The 18363-nt window shown below is 43.4% G+C and overlaps 2 protein-coding genes and 1 non-coding gene across 3 annotated transcripts; 2 read left to right on the top strand and 1 right to left on the bottom strand.

Moving 5' to 3' along the window:
* The first annotated feature begins 183 nt into the window (after positions 1–183).
* Positions 184–9471, top strand: TCP1 (t-complex 1). The gene is made up of 12 exons (XM_074144262.1): positions 184–362; positions 2099–2184; positions 2966–3094; positions 3580–3677; positions 4029–4139; positions 4807–4988; positions 5569–5695; positions 5942–6117; positions 6876–6999; positions 8175–8367; positions 8670–8833; positions 9096–9471. The coding sequence occupies exons 1-12, from the start codon at positions 290–292 to the stop codon at positions 9307–9309; spliced, it is 1677 nt and encodes a 558-aa protein (XP_074000363.1). The 5' UTR covers positions 184–289; the 3' UTR covers positions 9310–9471.
* LOC141462701 (small nucleolar RNA SNORA29) lies at positions 1409–1544 on the top strand. The gene has a single exon (XR_012463216.1). It is a non-coding gene; the product is annotated as a small nucleolar RNA SNORA29 (small nucleolar RNA).
* On the bottom strand, positions 9301–18148 carry ACAT2 (acetyl-CoA acetyltransferase 2). The gene is made up of 9 exons (XM_074144264.1): positions 17980–18148; positions 17745–17879; positions 16331–16512; positions 15391–15508; positions 14466–14609; positions 13356–13478; positions 12525–12679; positions 10357–10467; positions 9301–9764 (listed from the first exon to the last, which is right to left on the bottom strand). The coding sequence occupies exons 1-9, from the start codon at positions 18026–18028 to the stop codon at positions 9597–9599; spliced, it is 1185 nt and encodes a 394-aa protein (XP_074000365.1). The 5' UTR covers positions 18029–18148; the 3' UTR covers positions 9301–9596.
* Positions 18149–18363: the final 215 nt, after the last annotated feature.

Raw genomic sequence — 18363 nt, 5'->3', positions numbered from 1 at the left:
CCACCTTCTAGAAGCTGGTGGAAGCCTTCCTGCCCCTCCCTGCGCGTGGCACCTTTGTTCGGCCGCGCGCACCAATGGCGGCTCGAGGCTGAGCCGCGCCGCGCCCCTGGATTGGGCAGACAGGGCCTTTCCCCGCCCCTCCTCCGTGTGGGGCCGCCCCCTGTCCCGCCCACCCTCCTCTCCGAGGGTGGTGGGGTGCGCACCCAGCATCCTTTGCGGTCTCCCTGGCCATTCCGCGGCTCCGCGCGCTGCCTGCCCTCTGCGTCTCGCGCGGCGGCCGGGCGGGAAGATGGCGGCGATGGAGGGGCCCCTGGCTGTCTTTGGAGAGCGGACCAGCGGCGACACGATCCGCACGCAGAACGGTTAGGGCAGCGTGCTGCCGGCGGGGGCTTGTTTGAGCGGCGGGACGGGGCGGGGAGGCGGAAGAGAGGTAACATGGCGCAGCCGTTACCGCCGCCATGTGCTCACCCGCCTCAGCCCCCAGCCGGGGAGGGCCTCGCCCTGCCGCCGGCTTCCCTCAGTCCCGGGACCCTTGGAGCTGTTGGAGGGGCCGCTGCCGCCGGGACGGAGGGCGGGTGGTACCGTTCATTCTCCGCAGCCTCCTCGAGGAGATGAGGGGCTGGCGCCATCCCGCGCCGCTCCCAGGCGTCTCGGTGGGGAAGTGATTCCGAGTCCTTTTCTTTGGTAGAAGCACCCGCAGGGGAGGGGGGCGGCTGCTGACGGGAGTAGGTTTCCTAGAGAAGTTGTGGATGCCCCATCCCTGGAAGTGTTCAAGACCAGACTGGATGGGGCCTTGAGCAACCTGCTCTAGTGGGAGGTGTCCCTGCCCATGGCAGGGGTGGTGGAACTAGATGATCTTTAAGGTCTTTTTGAGCTTTGATCATTGTAGGATTATGTGATGGGCTCGGTTGCACCCCGAGCTCGTAGGGCGCGAGCAGGTAAGGCCTGCAGGCTGGCCGAGGGACCTTGGTGTGGAACAGGCGGCTGGGGAAGCTTACTGCTTCCCCGGCACAGGAAAATAACCTGCTTCAGAACGTGGGGACTGTCCTTGAGATGAGTGTCCTGAACTGTAGTTCTCAAAAACGTCCCATATTTCTCAGGATTTTATCCCAAGTCTTGGGAGAGGTCTGCAAGTTTCTAGACTGTTCTCAATTTCTGAGTAGGGAAAAGACAAAGGAAGAAGCTGGAGACCTGCTTCCTGATGATCGTGAGAGTCGTGCAGCTCTGATAATATTTTAGGCAAAACAGTTAGAATTAGCATTGCCTCGGTCCTTGATAATGGCGATTTTGATGATGTAACGGTTATTTATTTCAGAAAGCTGCCATTACTTCTCCAAAGAAAAACAAAAAAAAAAAACCACCCACGTTATATCGTTTGGAGTTCAAAGTGGAGGTCTGACTTGTCACTATTCCCATTATACTACCACTTTTTCAATTTCCAGATTAAGTGGCTATGCTTGTGGGATAGAGAAAAATTTGCCACGGTCTGAAGGAAAAGGTTGATTGTATCTTTTTCCTATATGAGGTTGGCAGAACATCCCTTAAACAGGCCACTATGTTAGAGGTTTTCTGTTACTTCAGTAGTCACTATGAGGTCACTTTTGACTTTCTTGACTTAGTTATAGAACTAATGTTTTGTTTCAGTCACAGACGTAAGCGGGGTAAAAAGATGTGTTACTAATTGATATATGGCGATACCATCATTCTCTATCTGCCTAGAACTGAGGAGTAAATGAGAGAGTGAAGTTTCATGGCATGACTTGCTGCTGCGAAAGTACTACCTACTTCTGCTAAGCTACCACCACTGCTCTTCTGACTTCAGTAGTGTGTCCTCCATCTTACCAAGCCAGCGGAAAATGGTTATGATTGGTTAGCTTTGCCAGGTTAGTTAGCTGAACCAGCTTGGAGGGAAGAGCAAGGTTTAGCACAGATTGTACTTTTTAGTAGCAGCAAGCTATTACTAGCTTAGCTAGGCTGAAACCTAATCCTGAATTAGATCACGTTATCTCAAGTTTCTGAATTGCAGGTTCTTGATGCCTTTTCTTGCCTTGATGTTGGAAAAGTAAAAACTGTTTTCTTTTTTCTTTCGTTTATTCAGTTACTGCTGCGTCTGCTATTGCCAACATTGTGAAGAGTTCTCTTGGGCCAGTTGGTCTGGATAAGATGCTTGTGGATGATATTGGGGTAAGTAAGCTTCTTTTAAGATGTATTAGGAGGACTTGTATTCCTGTCTAAAAGGAGTACATTCCTGTGTAAAAGCACACTTGGTGTGCTTCATAGGTCTCCTGTCCACATACCTGTTTATTTCCATGGTTCTGAGAGGGGTATGAGAAGAATTGTGGTAAAATTGAGCATCGAGTAATGTATGCTGTATCATTTTAGTTCCTAATGATGTACCTAATACTGTAGTGTATTTGGCGGAGTTGTCGCCTTTCTACGTGTAAGTTCTTGTGACCACTTACAAGTATTGGTCAAGTTCACAGGAGTTGAAGGTAAGCCTTGTGATGGTTATGACTTGTGTATCCTGGTCTCTAAATTAGAAGAAATAACAAAAAAGAATTCAAATGATCCCATAACAATTTTAAAGACATAGTCTCTGTTTCATATTTTAAAATATTTGGAGCAAATGAGGAAAGTTTGCGGTTTTAACAGGCGGCTGTAATAAAAGAGTGTATTAGAGGGTAGTCACTACACTACTACTGATCTGCTATGTGCAAAAGGTTTGATGAATTTCTGTAACGTAAAACTTTACTGATAAAAAGAAAGTGCAGATTCTGCACTGGTAACATTTCTGTTGTTGGAATGGGACCCCTGGTTGAAAAGAAGCAGTAAACATTTGGTATAAATAATTACTTTATGGGCATTTGCAAAGAATAGTTAAGTTTCATTTGCATAAACATGAAGGACAACAGTAAAAATGCAGTAGAAATATGTTTTATATTAACATTTGGTTTCTGAAAATTAGGATGTGACCATTACAAATGATGGTGCAACCATTCTGAAACTGCTAGAAGTGGAACACCCTGCTGCAAAAGTTCTTTGTGAGCTGGCAGACCTGCAAGACAAAGAAGTTGGTGATGGGACAACCTCAGTGGTACGTAGAAAGATACACAAAAGTCAGTGTTTCATTATCACAGTGCAGCTTTTGATTTATCCGTTAGGAGTCTTGATGCAATGTGGATCATTTATACAGAATGAAAAACCTTATAGTTGACTGAATATAAAGTGTTTTTTTTAAGTAGGTTACAGAATAAAGCAATTAAATTTGCGGGTTTTTAGGGATGTTAGTTTCTGTACGCAGCTGGTGCTGTGGAATGGAATAGTTAAAGTGTCAGGACAATAAGGATGCTACATGTTGAAAACTTGCCCAAGACTTTAGACAACTTGCAGGGGACTGTGTGTGGAAACAGGTGCCTTTTACCTGATGTTAGATGCTATTTATAATTCCAGGTTGCAAGTACTTGTTGGCATTGAGTAGACATTGGACAACTATTTGTGATTCTACTTTTTACTTAGTGGCAACAGGTAGTTATTTTGCTTGTATGGAATACATGGATTTAGTGTTTGTATTTCAAACAGGTAATTATTGCTGCAGAACTTCTGAAAAATGCAGATGAGCTAGTGAAGCAGAAAATTCATCCTACCTCCATTATTGGTGGATACCGACTTGCTTGCAAGTAAGAAACTAATAGAGTTGAAGTTGCATTTTTTTTAAGGTACAATAACTGCATGCTTTTTGTTTATTTCTGTATTTGTGACTGTGTTAATACAAACTTCGTGGTGCAAAGTGTATATGGCATTTTTGGTTTGGGGGTGTATTTTCGGGTTTTTTGTTGGTTTGGGTTTTTATTTATTTAGTTGGTTTGAATTTCTAGAGTCTCACATAAAAATGTCGCTTTACTGTCCTAGAAGATTAATTGATTTCATCCCTATGTTCTTTGAGGTAACACGTAAGAGGGCTGAAAACATTTAACATTTTTGTCTTTGTGTGGGTGGAATTTTTACCAGTATTTGTCTTTATTCTACAGGGAAGCAGTTCGCTACATCAACGAAAATCTTATCATTAACACAGATGAATTGGGCAGGGAGTGCTTAATTAATGCTGCTAAAACATCTATGTCCTCTAAAATTATAGGAATGTATCCTTTAACTTCGTCAGGTTACTTAAGTGAGAGTGATTGGTTGGAGAGCTTAAGTCAGGAAGCTGGTTTCCTTCACACCAGTTCTTATGAGTGGGGTATAGTATTCAAGCTAGCGTTTCTATAACAAGGGTGTGAAAAACTTTTCACAGATGTTACTATCTGGCATGAGAAAACATGTTCAGACTATTCTAAGTTCTTTAAACCTGGTTGGGCACATCACAATAGCTCAGTGTATTGTTTTCTTACTTAGTGAGACTAGATAAGGAATTTAGTGAATGGAAGAACGTGTTACAGAAGTTAAGTACCCAAGGAGTAAAACAAGATGAAGATTGCATTTTACTTCATAGTCATAGAAAAACGGACATTTTTAGCCTTTGTGCTAACAAGGGAATGCAGATTGACCATAGGATAGGTATTTTTGTTAAGGAACAAGAGGGGCATAAAATGCAGGCATCACACTAGCCTGTCCTAATTTTCTTAGCAGTGTTTCAGCTTTAAGAATTACTTGTTCCTTTAAGGGAGTGGTAAAGCTAGCACTTCCATACCTTTCTGGAGTTCTTGTTTGGAAAAAGTTTTTGACTCCTAGTTTGAGCACTGTCAGTGACTTCTTTTTTTTCTTAAGCATAAGTAGTTTTCTTCAGTTTTAACCTTAACAGCGTTACAGTGATGGTGATTTCTTTGCTAATATGGTGGTGGATGCTGCAATGGCAGTTAAATATACAGACCAGAAGGGTCAGGCTCGGTATCCAATCAACTCGGTTAATGTTTTGAAGGCACATGGCCGCAGCCAAAAAGAGAGTATACTTGTGAACGGTTACGCTCTGAACTGCGTGGTGGGATCACAGGGTAAGAACATGCTATTTGGTAAAGCTTTTGTGCAAACTCGGTCCTCTTAGTCTTTCTGCGTGGATCTTCTCACTGACTGCATTAGTTGCAAAGCATGTGGGTCTTCAATTCCAGAACCATTAAACAAGGATGCAGAAAAACCCTTACCACTTGGCTGTGGTTTCTAGGCTAGGGTCTGCCAGCTGGTAGTGATCCACAAAGCGTAACTGTAGTTTCCCTGGCTCACTGTCAGCATGGTGACACTGTCATCTTCTGCAACACAAGCACCTGCCTTGTGAGGAGCCAGTGTCAGGTTTGTAGGGAACCGTTAGGCTTAGCAGAGCGGTGTTATGGTTAGGTAACCCTGAGCGATGCAAGACTCGTGGGTCAGCTTTGCGTGGTCGTTCACACCTGGGGACGGGGTCTGCAAAAAGGTAACAGGTTGTAGTAGAGATTTGTTAGAGTTTTTCTGTACTAGGGCAGAACTGGAAGATGGAGAAGCAATCTGAAATGTGAAAGTAGCCTTAGTTTTAATCTGTAATGCTGCCTTGTTCTGTTAGCTTGATTTGACAAAATCCTTTTTCTTGTTGTCTCTCGTCAGGTATGACCAAAAGAATAGTTAATGCAAAGATTGCATGCCTTGACTTCAGCCTGCAGAAAGCAAAAATGAAGCTTGGTGTTCAGGTTGTTATCTCGGACCCTGAGAAGCTGGACCAGATAAGGCAGAGGTGTGTGGAAGCTTGAGTAACTGGGACAGTGGGGTTTCGCAGGCTTGTTTTGGTCTCTTCAGTTGAGGTGGCTTGAATGCAAGAGGTAAAAATGTTTTAAATGTTAATATTTCCCAATGATACCAAATAGTAATGGTAAAAGTCTTTGTTTCTGGAGGCAGACCTAGTATTAAGTCACGTTTTGAGAAATCCAAGTATGTTTGTGCAATGGTTCCTTCTCTTATAACTTTCACTTTATCTTTGCAGAGAGTCAGATATTACCAAAGAAAGAATCCAGAAGATTTTGGCCACTGGTGCCAATGTTATTCTCACCACTGGAGGCATTGATGATATGTGTCTGAAATACTTTGTTGATGCTGGTGCTATGGCAGTACGAAGAGTTGTAAAAAAGGACCTTAAGCGGATTGCTAAGGCATCTGGAGGTATCTGACATGGTTTCCTTTTTTTTTTTTTTTTTTTTTTTTTTTTTTATAAGTAAGAGCTGTTGTTAGGATATTAGTAACTAATTTCCAAAACATGGCTTCTTAACGTGCAAGCCATACCAGGAAAGGATGAGTAGAGCTGAATCACTCTTGTTAGGTTTTGACTTCACTGTTGCTTTTAAGTGACCACTCTGTCAAAGCGAATGAGTGCTGTAAGACTCGACTGCTGAAGATCTACAGTGGGGAAAAAAAATGCTGCCTTGCACTGGGAAGACTGTCTTCTTGTGGAAATGGGAGCCAGAATCTGTATTTATTTAGAAGTCTTTAGTAAGCACACATTCGTAAGCCTCTGTTTGGAGACTTGTGTGAAGTACCTTGTTTAGATAGACAAAGGAAGAATTCCTAAATCATTAAATACATACTGAAAAAAATTCTGGTCCTATACAGATTTTTAACTGTCAATTCTTAAATTTGCAAGAAAGCATTTTCCTTATGGTAAAGCACAGGCACTTGTACTAGCCGTGGAAAAGCAAGTGCTGTAAAAGTTGAGCAAAAAGAGCAGTATCAATTATAAACTGTGGAGTATTAAATTGCTACCTGCGAATCAGAAGTGCTGTTGAATTTAAGAAAAATCTACTTAATGCTGCTTTTTATTTCTGTCTTCAATTTCTGTTTTTCTGTCTGTATGCCTGTTCTGGGAAGTTGGCAAAAGCATATGCTGGAATTGAATGCTAATTTCACTTTTTATTTTGTTAAAGCAACCATATGTTCAACGCTTGCAAACCTTGAAGGTGAGGAGAGTTTTGAGGCATTAATGCTGGGACAGGCAGAAGAGGTGATTCAAGAGAGAATCTGTGATGATGAGCTGATCTTAATCAAGAAGTAAGGATCCTTTTTCAATTGCTCATTTTTGTGTACACTTCATACTAAGTTGGAGATAAAATTGCATTTATTTACTTCCATGCTATCTCAGTGGTATGAGTAGTTTTATGCACGGGGAAGACTATACAAGTCCACTGCAAATTAGAGGTGAAGGTATTTAACCTTTTCTGCTGGGGCTGGACACCTCTTTCATCAACCGTAATGTATGAGACAATCAGATTGCCAGATAGACTTTACTTAAAATTTTGTTTATACACAAATTTTTCTAAAATTTACAATAAAATTCTATGAAATTGCTAGAGACATTATTAGAGCATTCATATCACGTTCCGTTAGCTGGCTGTTAGCAGGATACTCTCGCTGGCTTCCCTTTACAGACAGTAAAGGGAAATAGGTACCATCTGAGGAATTTCACCAGAATAAGGAGGTGCAAGCTAAATCTCATCGTGTATAGTGGAGAACAGGATTTACTTGTGTTGGTTTTGTTGAATCAGTCATCTGGTTGGTAGTATGAAATGGACCACATTGTTAAAAGGATTTTTTTTTTTTTTTTAGTGTTTGTTTTTTGTTTTTTTAATGGGTAAGAAGAGCAACAGTTACTAACTGTCCACGTGTGGTATTTGAAGTTTTTAGTATGCCACTGCTGTCTGGTACCTTAAGACTTGAGTATCAGTTTGTTTAACAAGAACACACCTTGGATATTAACTTTTTCACTCGGTCAATATCCCTTCTCAGCGTTCAACTTCCTGTAGCCTCATTTGTGTGTCAGTAAAATACTCTGACCATGGGACTTGTGTGGCAGTTACATGACTGCTTACATTGCAGTGTTGGCAGTCATTAGCTCGCCTGATGGCTATACAATGACAACTTCGTTAATATCTAATGAATTTCCCCATTATTTGATGGGCAAACGTTATCTGTCATACTTTTGTCAGGTAGCTTTCTCTAAAAGACTAAATTCAAACTAGTTTCTTGCATATTAGAATGTAAATCTTGAGACTTACTAAGCTCCAGTACACATGTCCTGCAAGGGTGCATAACAGTGTTAAGATTTGTCTTTCAAACGTTGAAAGAATCTGAACTTGGGTATAGAAGAAAAAACTCAGCAAGAATAGTTTTTAATTTGTATTATTTCATCCAACACAGCTGAGTTCTGATTCCTTTTTTTCCCCTAGCACAAAGGCTCGTACTTCAGCATCAATTATCTTACGAGGAGCTAATGACTTCATGTGCGATGAAATGGAACGTTCTATACATGATGCTCTCTGTGTTGTTAAAAGGGTGTTGGAATCCAAGTCTGTTGTCCCAGGTGGTGGTGCTGTAGAGGCAGCACTTTCAATATATCTTGAAAATTATGCAACCAGCATGGTAAGTCTTGCAATGAGGTGTGTTGGACTAGGACAACGGGAATTTTCAAGCATTTATTTTCTCCTACTAGAAATCGGTTCCGTGGTTCATGAAAACCTAATCATCTTACAGAATGTAAGATGCTTTTTTAAAATAGAGGAAATAAGTCACTTTTTCCTCTGATAATTAGACTATATAGTCTTTGGCATAAAAATAGGTTTTGCATGTGAAAACCCCTACCTGCCATTGACATTCTTGGTCACGGCTGTATTTTTTCCTCTTCTGTTGCAGCAATTGGTTTAAGAAATTTTTCTTCTTTCTAGGGATCACGCGAACAACTTGCAATAGCAGAATTTGCAAGATCCCTCTTAATAATTCCAAATACGCTGGCGGTAAATGCCGCTCAAGACGCGACAGATCTCGTTGCGAAGTTGAGAGCGTTCCACAACGAGGCTCAAGTGAACCCCGATCGCAAAAATCTGAAATGGCAAGTATCTCTCTGTAGGGAGGCTTTTAAAAGTGAAGTGGGTCGGTGACTTAGATGGAAAATTGTTCTGCCAGTTACTGAACCATGATTTGCATGTAAAAAGAAAAAAAAAAAGGGTATAGGTATTCACTGAACTTTTCTCCCTCTGTCCTTCAGTCCTCTCTGTGTGTCACCAGGGCTTGGGAGTAGTTAAAACAGCACACTCCCAGCTATATTTCTACTTTTTCCTACCTCTCCATCTGAAAATATTTCTTCTTTTCAGGATTGGTCTTGACTTGATCAATGGAAAACCTCGTGATAACAAGCAAGCCGGTGTCTTTGAACCAACCATGGTCAAAACCAAGAGCCTGAAGTTTGCAACGGAAGCTGCAATTACTATTCTTCGAATTGATGATCTTATTAAACTGCACCCTGAAACTAAAGAACAGAGAGGGTGCTACGAGGATGCAGTTCACTCTGGAGCACTTGAAGAATAACTTAGGTTTTATTTATGTTTGTCCAACTTACACTTCCCACTCTTGTAACTAAAGTGTTAATAAAACAAGTGGTTAAATGCTGCTGCTATTTTCTTGTAAACACATTAATTTGTGAAAGTGAGGTTGGTCCTTGCATTGAGAACTTAAATTCTAGTGCGTGTTAACAAGCCGGCTGGAGTAAGCTTATTTAATATTTGGCAAAACAAACAAATGTAAACTCCATGATTAGAGGTTTATTAGTGAACCGTTTCAAAGCTAGTTAGCACAAGGTATTCATTCATCCCCGCTCATCTCTCGATGCACATGGCTATTCCCATTCCCCCTCCAATACAGAGAGCAGCAACACCTCGCTTTCCACCTGTTCGTTCCAGTGCATGTAGAAGAGTAACAAGGATGCGGCAACCAGAGGCACCAAGAGGGTGGCCGAGAGCAATGGCTCCGCCTTGGATATTAATCTAGAAAAAAAAAACAAAAACAAACCAGAAGGTCAAGTTAAGAAATCCTGTAACTAGCTTAGCTGAGTTTCAACATGAATGACTTCACTGGATCCAGTCCATGGTTGTGAACAAGCCTGAAACTGCTACCACCATTTCAAGGAGAAATGGAACACGGATGCAACAGCTGTTATAATTAGTATTTCTTCTGAAAGACACCCATCTTTACAAGGTGGTAAATGAGGTGAATTCAGGGAGGGGAGGGTAATACCTGCGCTTTTTGCCATGGCTGGAAGAATACAGTGGCCAATACACTTGCAGCACCAAGTTAATTATATGTGTGCTCAAGCAGCCACCTGGATTTGGATACCAGTCGGCTACCCCGGAGCTGCAGCCTGTGGAGCCGGGAATCACAGTGCCTCCCAGCAGAGCCAGGCTCCAGCAGAGCGGCCCAGGGAATGCCTGCCAGGGGGGATCACCACCCTTTGCTTGCGGCAAAATGACTGCAAAAGGACTCTTCTCACCTCTCTGGCATACAATCCAGATGCACAGAACAGAACAAATTTGAATTACAGGAGGCAAACTAATTAACGGCCTCAGATACATTCATTACCTTTTCTGGATTTACTTTCAGTTCTTTTGCTATCGCAACAGATAGCGACGCAAAGGCTTCATTAATTTCAAACAGGTCAACTTGTTCCAGAGTCCAGCTGGCTTTCTCGATCTGAGAAAACAAAACAAACAGAGTCTATTATCTTTTAGATTTTCCTCATCATTGGCGGAAGCTTTTCACAAGATTTAATTTGGTTGATTTGAAGCCACTGCTTCTAAGTTGTTGGAAATGAATTTTCATAGCTAATGTTGAGGACAGAATTCTTGAAGACAACAGAGAGAATTTCAGTGTCGGCAAAAGTCAGTATGATGTGCTGTAACGTGCTGGCTGCTCTTAGAAAATCTTGACTAATTTTACACTCGTGGTGGTGCAATTGTGGCAATCAAACCGTATGCGGTGCCCGTAATAGAACAAGCGGTGTTTCCAAAAGTAAGTTTTAACAGATTAAAAGCAAGTTTTCCGGGTCATAAGTGATTCCATTAGAGATTCTTAATCTTAATCTTTATTTTATAAAGATTAAGATTATAATTATAAATCTTAATTCTTAATCTGCTTAATGCAGATTTTTACACAGGAAATAACGAAGTGACCGTTAGTGACGGGCATCAAGTGCAATTCATCCAGTCTCTCCTGCCTTTTTAAGTTAAAAGTTGCCCCTTGAAGCTTTTCACAGGTTTGGCTCCTGTTTTCACCTGAGAAACTGCAGTGGTGCGATTGCCTGCTTGGGTACAGGCTTAGGCATGTTCCACACACGGACATTTTCACTCGCACTCACGTTGTTTCTAACAGCAATGCTTTATCAGCAGAGTCATCTGCAGCAATGGTGTTTCACAACCAGCTAGCCAGGCTGCCGCATCTCCAAGACTACGGTCAACGAGGAGGGCCTCTTTCTACTAGATATTACAGAGACAGCATGGAAACCGCTCACCTTCTGGGAAAAGATTTACTATCTTGTTGCAACACTAAAATGCGTAGCCTGGTCATTCTCTCGCTATAAAGTGCTACTATGAAATTCTGAAGAGAGAATTTCATGAAAGGTTTGTAGTGTTTGATAACATACGTTACAAAGTTTACATTAAGACATACTGTGCCCTTTTTCAGAGTATAAAATTATAGGTACTGATAAATACAGCTTGTCTGTTCTACAATTTAAATTGAAAGTGTGTATTGTACATACATTTATAGCATTCTTGATTTAAAAGAACAGTGTGAGATCTAGTAAGAAAAAGCTTCAGCATTACAGTTCGATTTTCCCGTTGAAAGCCACCGAGCTTGGGTGAGTTCAAGTTAGGCTTCTGCTTTGCCAGGACATTTCAGAGATAAGGCCTTTACACAGTAAAAATAAAACTATGAAGGAATACTAAAGCAAATCCATCTTTATCAGCTGTCTAAGAGCTTCTTCCATGCTCAGATTCAGCAGATAATCATAATAATCAGCAGATAATGGGGTTGCCACGGGCTACGTCTGTACTGGCAAGTGGTGTGGTACCGTGGGAGCTGCTCACTCGGGACATTTTATTTGAGAACCTCGTCGCGTGGACTGAACACAGAGAGCACCGGTGGGTGCAGTAACGGTCAGAGCACATTAGATGTGGTTCCGGAGTGCACCTTCTGGTTTAGTCTCATCTGCAAGGAATCCAATTTGCATGCTTCAAGCCTTTTCGCGGGGCAAACCAAAACACAACGGGCACCATCACACTTCCCAATGCAGATGCGCCCCCCGGCCCTGCTCTCCGCGTTGTACTCTTGCAGATACAACCAGGCAACGATCTGAACATTAACCTGGCCAGACACAGCATCAGAACCATATCCTGGCATGACCAAATCATCCCCAAGTTAGGTTAGAATACACACCCGTGAAATTAGATCTTTAGCTTCCTAGGTTATCTAAGCTGCCTTTCACAAACCTGGGACTAGTTTATGTTCTGAACTCCATTCATACACCTAAACGTTTATATTTTTTTTTTTCCCAACGAGCAGGCATTAGCTTGGTAGCACTAAAAATCTTAATCTTTCTGCTATTTTAAATCTTGTTTTCACTTAGTTTATTTTTTCTACTAAGTCTTCCTTAGAATATAAAAAAAACAAGGCACGGCCAGAAAATGAAAAGCGATTACAAGCAAGAGGTTTTAAACAGTAGATACATAGATAGATAAATAATTACTTACAGCTTTCTTTATTGCTGAAATGGGCCCTACTCCCATTATAGATGGATCTATACCTGTCTGAGCCCAAGATACAATCCGAGCCAAAGGCATAAGACCTCTCCTAGCAGCTTCCGATTTCTTCATTAGAATTACAGCTGCAGCTCCATCATTTATACCTGTGGAATGACAAACAACTTTTATGTATTTGTTGGGTTTTATGGCTTTTACTGTACCTCACAATCTAGACAAAACAAAAATTACAAATGTTTTGTTGGTTTAGGTCAGTATTGTTCAGATCAGCAAAGTCTGAGCTCTGCCTCAAACACTTAAAATGGGTATCTATACAGCTCTAAGTGTGACATGTTTGTGATTTCTATTAAAAAAAGCAGCAGGTGGTAAAGTTGAGAGACAAGCTGAAAAAGGAGCACATCAGATTTATTAGGTAGACTTGGAAAGAGGCAGCACAAGGAACCAAGGAAGAAGTTACATGAATTGTTAAGTTTTCCTTTGTCTAGACCAGCAGTGTTAGAAACCACTACACAGCTAGTTTTAAAAAGAGAGGATGCAGTTTCTCTTTGTTCGTATCAAATATTGCTGTTATTGCCCAAACACTTGTATTACTTCATAGAAACCAAGCAAACAAAAGACAACTCATCTGTAAAGAAATCCTCCACCGCAGTTCTATTCGAGTTCTACCTATGCTGTCAAACACATTGCCATTTTCTGCAAAATTGCCATTTTCTGCAAAATTTATTCAGCAGCAACCACACGGCACCCAACCCCTCGCAGAGACCCTGCCTTGAGCCACAAGCACCTATTGTTCTTTCCTATTTCTATTTTAGCCAGACCAACCTGAAGCATTAGCTGCTGTTACTGTCCCAGTTCCGTCCGTCAGGAAACAGGGCTTTAACTTTGCCATTGTTTCCAAGTTGCTCCCATGTCGAGGGTGTTCATCTGTTTTAACTTCTATGGGACCTGAAAAAGAGAGCGTTATACTCAGGAAGGTCTAATCGCACGCACTTGAACAGAAATCTGGCACAAACCGGGCTGATGGGGAATATATGCCATATTCCTTTAACCACCAAGGCATTCTGTTGCAGACAGCTTCCAAATCAGTGCAATTTGCTAAAGCTCCTTCCAGCTGCTGCTAGCAGGATGGGCAGCTGGGTTTCCATGACAAACCCCTAACAACTACAATACTGTCCAGTTGTACAAAAGCAGATCTTGTTCTTGCTGTTCCTCTTCTTGCAAAAAGTAGTCAAGCATCATTTACTATTATTATCTAAACTGGTATCAGGAAAGCCCTTCATTAGTTTGTAACCAGCCTAATGCAGAACTTTTCCCACGGGGTCTGTTCAATGCAAACGCTGAACAAATGATTCCTGATTTCTGTTTGGAAAACTCAGTTTTTGCATCCACCTCACAAGGAGCTGGGGAATTCCCCTGCTCCAGAAACAGACCTTTGGCTCAAGCACCATAATAGGTCTGTTTATATCCCCAACAGACCTAGAGAGAAATATACCTAATATATGTAACCTGACCCAGTTAATTAACTAGTAACCCTAATTATTGTCACTGTGTACTCTACTAGGTGGGCAAGGTTTGCCAGATCAACATGACTGTTCTAAGTTTGGTGCAGCGGGAGTCTAACAAAATTAAGATACTGATTTTGGTACCGTATCTGAGCCTATGTTAAGCCAGCTGTTTGCCTGGATAGTAATTACATCCCCAATAAACCAGATAGTAATAGTATTTGCAGAGAACTACATTTAGATATGCCCCATTCACATTGTTTCTCTCTTATTTCAAAAAATAACTACTGGAAGTTGAAAAAGAGAGCAACAGGCTACATGCTTACAGAACAGCTTACACAAAAAGGCTGAACAATTGGGAAACCATCCACCGACCACAGCAGAAAACATTTTTCTTTAAAATCAGCTCTGATTATCTATTCACACTTACCTTTTTTCGAAGGTACAAGAACAGGAACAATTTCCTTTGTAAAATAGCCAGCTTTCTGTGCTGCCTCTGCCCTATTTTGTGACTGTACAGCAAGCTGGTCTTGTTCCCCTCTGCTGACTTGCCATTGATTGGCCACATTTTCAGCTGAAATAGGAACAAAATGCAAATTGCCATCAGGACATGCTAAAATTCTACGTTGTAAAATTGTGAGCACAAAGGTAGCCATTAATGATTGCTGTAGCAAACAGCTAAGCTTCTTGAACACTGATTTACTCGTTTTGTTTGCTCATGATTCTCTATTTTCTTTTGAGGGTGAAAATTTCTGTGCGGGATCTCCTCCCAGACGGTATATCAAGTTAAATACAAACGCAAGCAGGATTTTCTAGTTTATCGCTTCTGTGGAGTATTATGCTCCAACCTCTCTACAGCTGCTCGAGAGAAGGGAACAGTTCTGAAGTTAGTCTGTTTCATAAGCAGGGTATGAAAAGACAGTTGGCTGACTATCCCATCCAGGATGCAATAACCTGAAGTTGCAGAACCATGTGTGCACTTTACGTAATTCCTCCCCACTGTAAATCTGTGCTGCTGAATGCTTCAGTTACATACAGGGACTATTTTGCTTATTTTTGCTGAAATTAGATGAAATTGCTCAGATGCAAAAGATGCAGTGAAATTAGCTCAGACGGAAAAAAAAACCAAACCAAAACAAACCAAAACAAAAACCATAACACAGTAGCTTTACAAACAAAGCAGAAAATGCCTTAAACGCCTTTCAATATTAGGGATTTCTTTCTTTTTCATGACTACTACTTAAGGACAGATTGAAACACCCTATTTAAAACTTCAGATTTCTGAAATTTCCTGTAGGTGAATTCCTCCCCTCTTCCCAGTTAACCATTTCATTTTTTGGACTGTCACTGCTTACCTGTTATACCCATATGATACTGATAAAAAGCATCTGTAAGTCCATCAAGGATTATAGTGTCCTGCAAGGAAGCCTCTCCCATTTTCACCCCAGATCGCATGTGAATGACATGAGGAGCCTGCAAGAAGGTATTTCGAAATGAGTTACTTGTTTTATCTCTCCAGCGCAGCTCAGCCAGACAGCTGAAAAGACAGATCCCTGACTTGCAGCTGCAGGCAGCTACCCCAGATCCCGGCAATCTCCCTGGCTGCCTGCTCCATCTCTCCCTCTGGAGCCAGCCAGCTGGCATGCTCCGTTTGCCCTCTGCATTTTCCCGGCAGCAGATTGCCAAGCAGCAAGCGTTTTCTCTCCACTGATCAAATCAATCGTCCCTGGGGCCATATGGCCATGGGTCCCCCATCCTACCAGTCTGTTTTGGGTGGTTCCTGATCACGTTTCGCTGTCAGTGAACACCAGCATCACTCTCAGCTCTGGCAGAGAGCGAGCCCTGGCAGAAGAGACCACTCCCTTGTCAGGCATAAGATCACCAGCCAAGAGCCATTCCTCCATACAGCCTTGGGCTGAAAACCTTGAAATGAAAGCCCTTTGCTTCCTTTCCAAGCTCAAATTTCTTGGTGAACAATAACATTTGCAGTTATTCCTTCATCAGGTTTCTTGCAACCCAAAAAACCCTGTCTATTGTCAGCTGTCACACACAACAGGGCTAGATAGAAATTAAAATGGAATTTTAAACGTGGTGTGTGTTTGCATGGCACCTTTTCAGTAGCTAGGTTTTTTTTAAAAAAAAAATAATTGTAAATTCAATCTCAAGTGCAGAAAAAGAAGCTACTCTTTCAATCTGCCTCCAGAGCATGAGCCTAGAAACACAGTGTTTGAACACAACTTGATGCTGTTTGCTCCCCGTAAGTCAGTGCAACGCGAGTGCAATCGCCTGCTTTACCTTGCTCATACTTTCCATGCCTCCTGCGACCACGATGCTGGAGTCTCCCGTCAGGATGGACTGAGCAGCCAGACACACCGCTTTCAAGCCCGACCCGCAGATCATCTGGCAGCTCCAGGCGGGCACCGAGTAAGGGATTCCCGCAGCAACGCTCGCCTGCCGGACGGGATTCTGGCCAGCACCTGCAGGAACAGGCAGCATTTTTCCTTTGTCTGTTCTTAAAGAACAAATGTCAGCCTTGTCACTTTTCACAACTGGTATCCCAATTCCACCAAAATTTAGAGCTTGCTCCTATTTTCAGTTGAAAATAGGAAAAGTTCCCAGTGGCAATCTGTGAACAGGAGCTCAGTTACCTCTCTTATTTATATTGTTGATCAATAAAACACCTGCAAGATCAGGGACTTGCTATTGACAGCTTTACATCTGCAACTCTGCTTTTGATGGTAGGTCAGATGAAACACCAACTTCAAATTAGCACTAGCCTGTTGTACGTGTGTAAGATGAAAGCTCATTTCAATTGCTACTCACTGGAGGGTTTCCTTCTGACATCTCCCATAAATCATGAACAGATAACTTTGCCTAGAAGTTCCTACGGAAATCAAAATCACAATTATGCAAGGATGGTCCTGAAAGCTTCCATTCTTTGTTGTAATCCTGATGGAGAGAATAGGAGCGCTATATTCAAAGAAAACATTCATCTGCATCTCCCTGGGCCAAAGTAATGCGAGCTCTTTGTATGCAAAGAAATGGATAAGGAGAGCACAGGAAGCTGGAATCAGGATCAGCTTTAATTAAGACAAAAATACTTATTTCCTTTATTTTCTTTCTCCATCTTTAAAATACAAACTTGCCCTATGACTCTGCTGATTAAACATTACCTTGCAAAAAGCAGGGGACCTTCAAAACAAACAATTCCCTATCAGCTGCATTTTCATTAAATCAAAATATTTGTCTCCAAGCAAGTGGCATCACAGATCTTGCAGGCTGGCCTTGCACACAAACACAAATGCGGGCATCGCTCCTAAAATCTCAAGAGTTACCATTAGTTATGATGTTAAATTTACGAGAGGAGATGACCAAGGCGGGAGGAGGGATGCTGTAACAAAGAAAAGAAACTTGACTTTCACACAGACACTGTTAGATACTTTGGGGGTTTAAAAAACAAAACCAAACCAAAGCAAAAACCAAAACCCAAACTATTCCCCCCGCCCCCCCGCCCCGCACATCCTTCCCCAAAACTCGGCACTGGGTTTGGTCACCCGGAGCAGCGGCCGGGGTGCGGCTCCAGCCCCCCCGTTAACGAACCACGTTTTTCTTAATGGCCTGGAGCAACGTTCCCAGAGACGAAGCCGAGCCCCTTCGGCGGGGGAGCTCGGCCGGGAGGAGGGATCCCCGCCGCCCCCCCTGCCCGTACCTGCGGTGAGGACCTGCCCCAGGATCACCTCCGACACCTCGGCGGGGGCCAGCCCGGCCCTTCGCAGCACCTCCCGGATCACGGCGGCCCCCAGTTCGTGCGCCGGCAGGGCCGACAGGCCGCCGTTGAAGGAGCCTGGGCGGACACAGAGACAGAGAGAGAGGGCTCAGCAGCGGGAACGGGGCGGGAGGGGGGTGGACACACACCCGCCGCTCGGCCCGTCCCGGTCCCTCACCGACGGCGGTCCTGGCGGCGGAGACGAAGACGACGGGGTCCGCGCTCATGGCGGCGGCGGCGGGCGCGGAGCGGCGGCGGGAGCGGCAGCCGCGGCTGGAGGGAGAGCGGAGCCGGAGCCGGTAGCCGGGCCGCCCCTCGCGTGGTGCCGGTCCCGCCCCTCACCCGGCGGGGCGGGCTGGGCCGCTGCCGGCAGGAGGGGCCCGCACGGGTGGTTCGAGGCCGGGCCCTGCGGAGGGCGGGCCGGTCGGGACGCCCCCCCACCCTCCCCCAACCGGCGGCGGCGGCGGGGTGAGGGTGTCCTCGGGCGCCTCCCGCCCGCAGGCCCCGAGGAGAGCGACCGTAAGGGCGACCGCTGGCCGCTCCCCGTCCCGCTGGCGCACCC

The sequence above is a fragment of the Numenius arquata genome, chromosome 2 (genome assembly GCF_964106895.1).
Source record: "Numenius arquata chromosome 2, bNumArq3.hap1.1, whole genome shotgun sequence".
Lineage (NCBI taxonomy): Eukaryota > Metazoa > Chordata > Aves > Charadriiformes > Scolopacidae > Numenius > Numenius arquata.
Note: the sequence above shows the minus strand (reverse complement) of the source record. Positions and strands in the feature narration are given on the sequence as shown.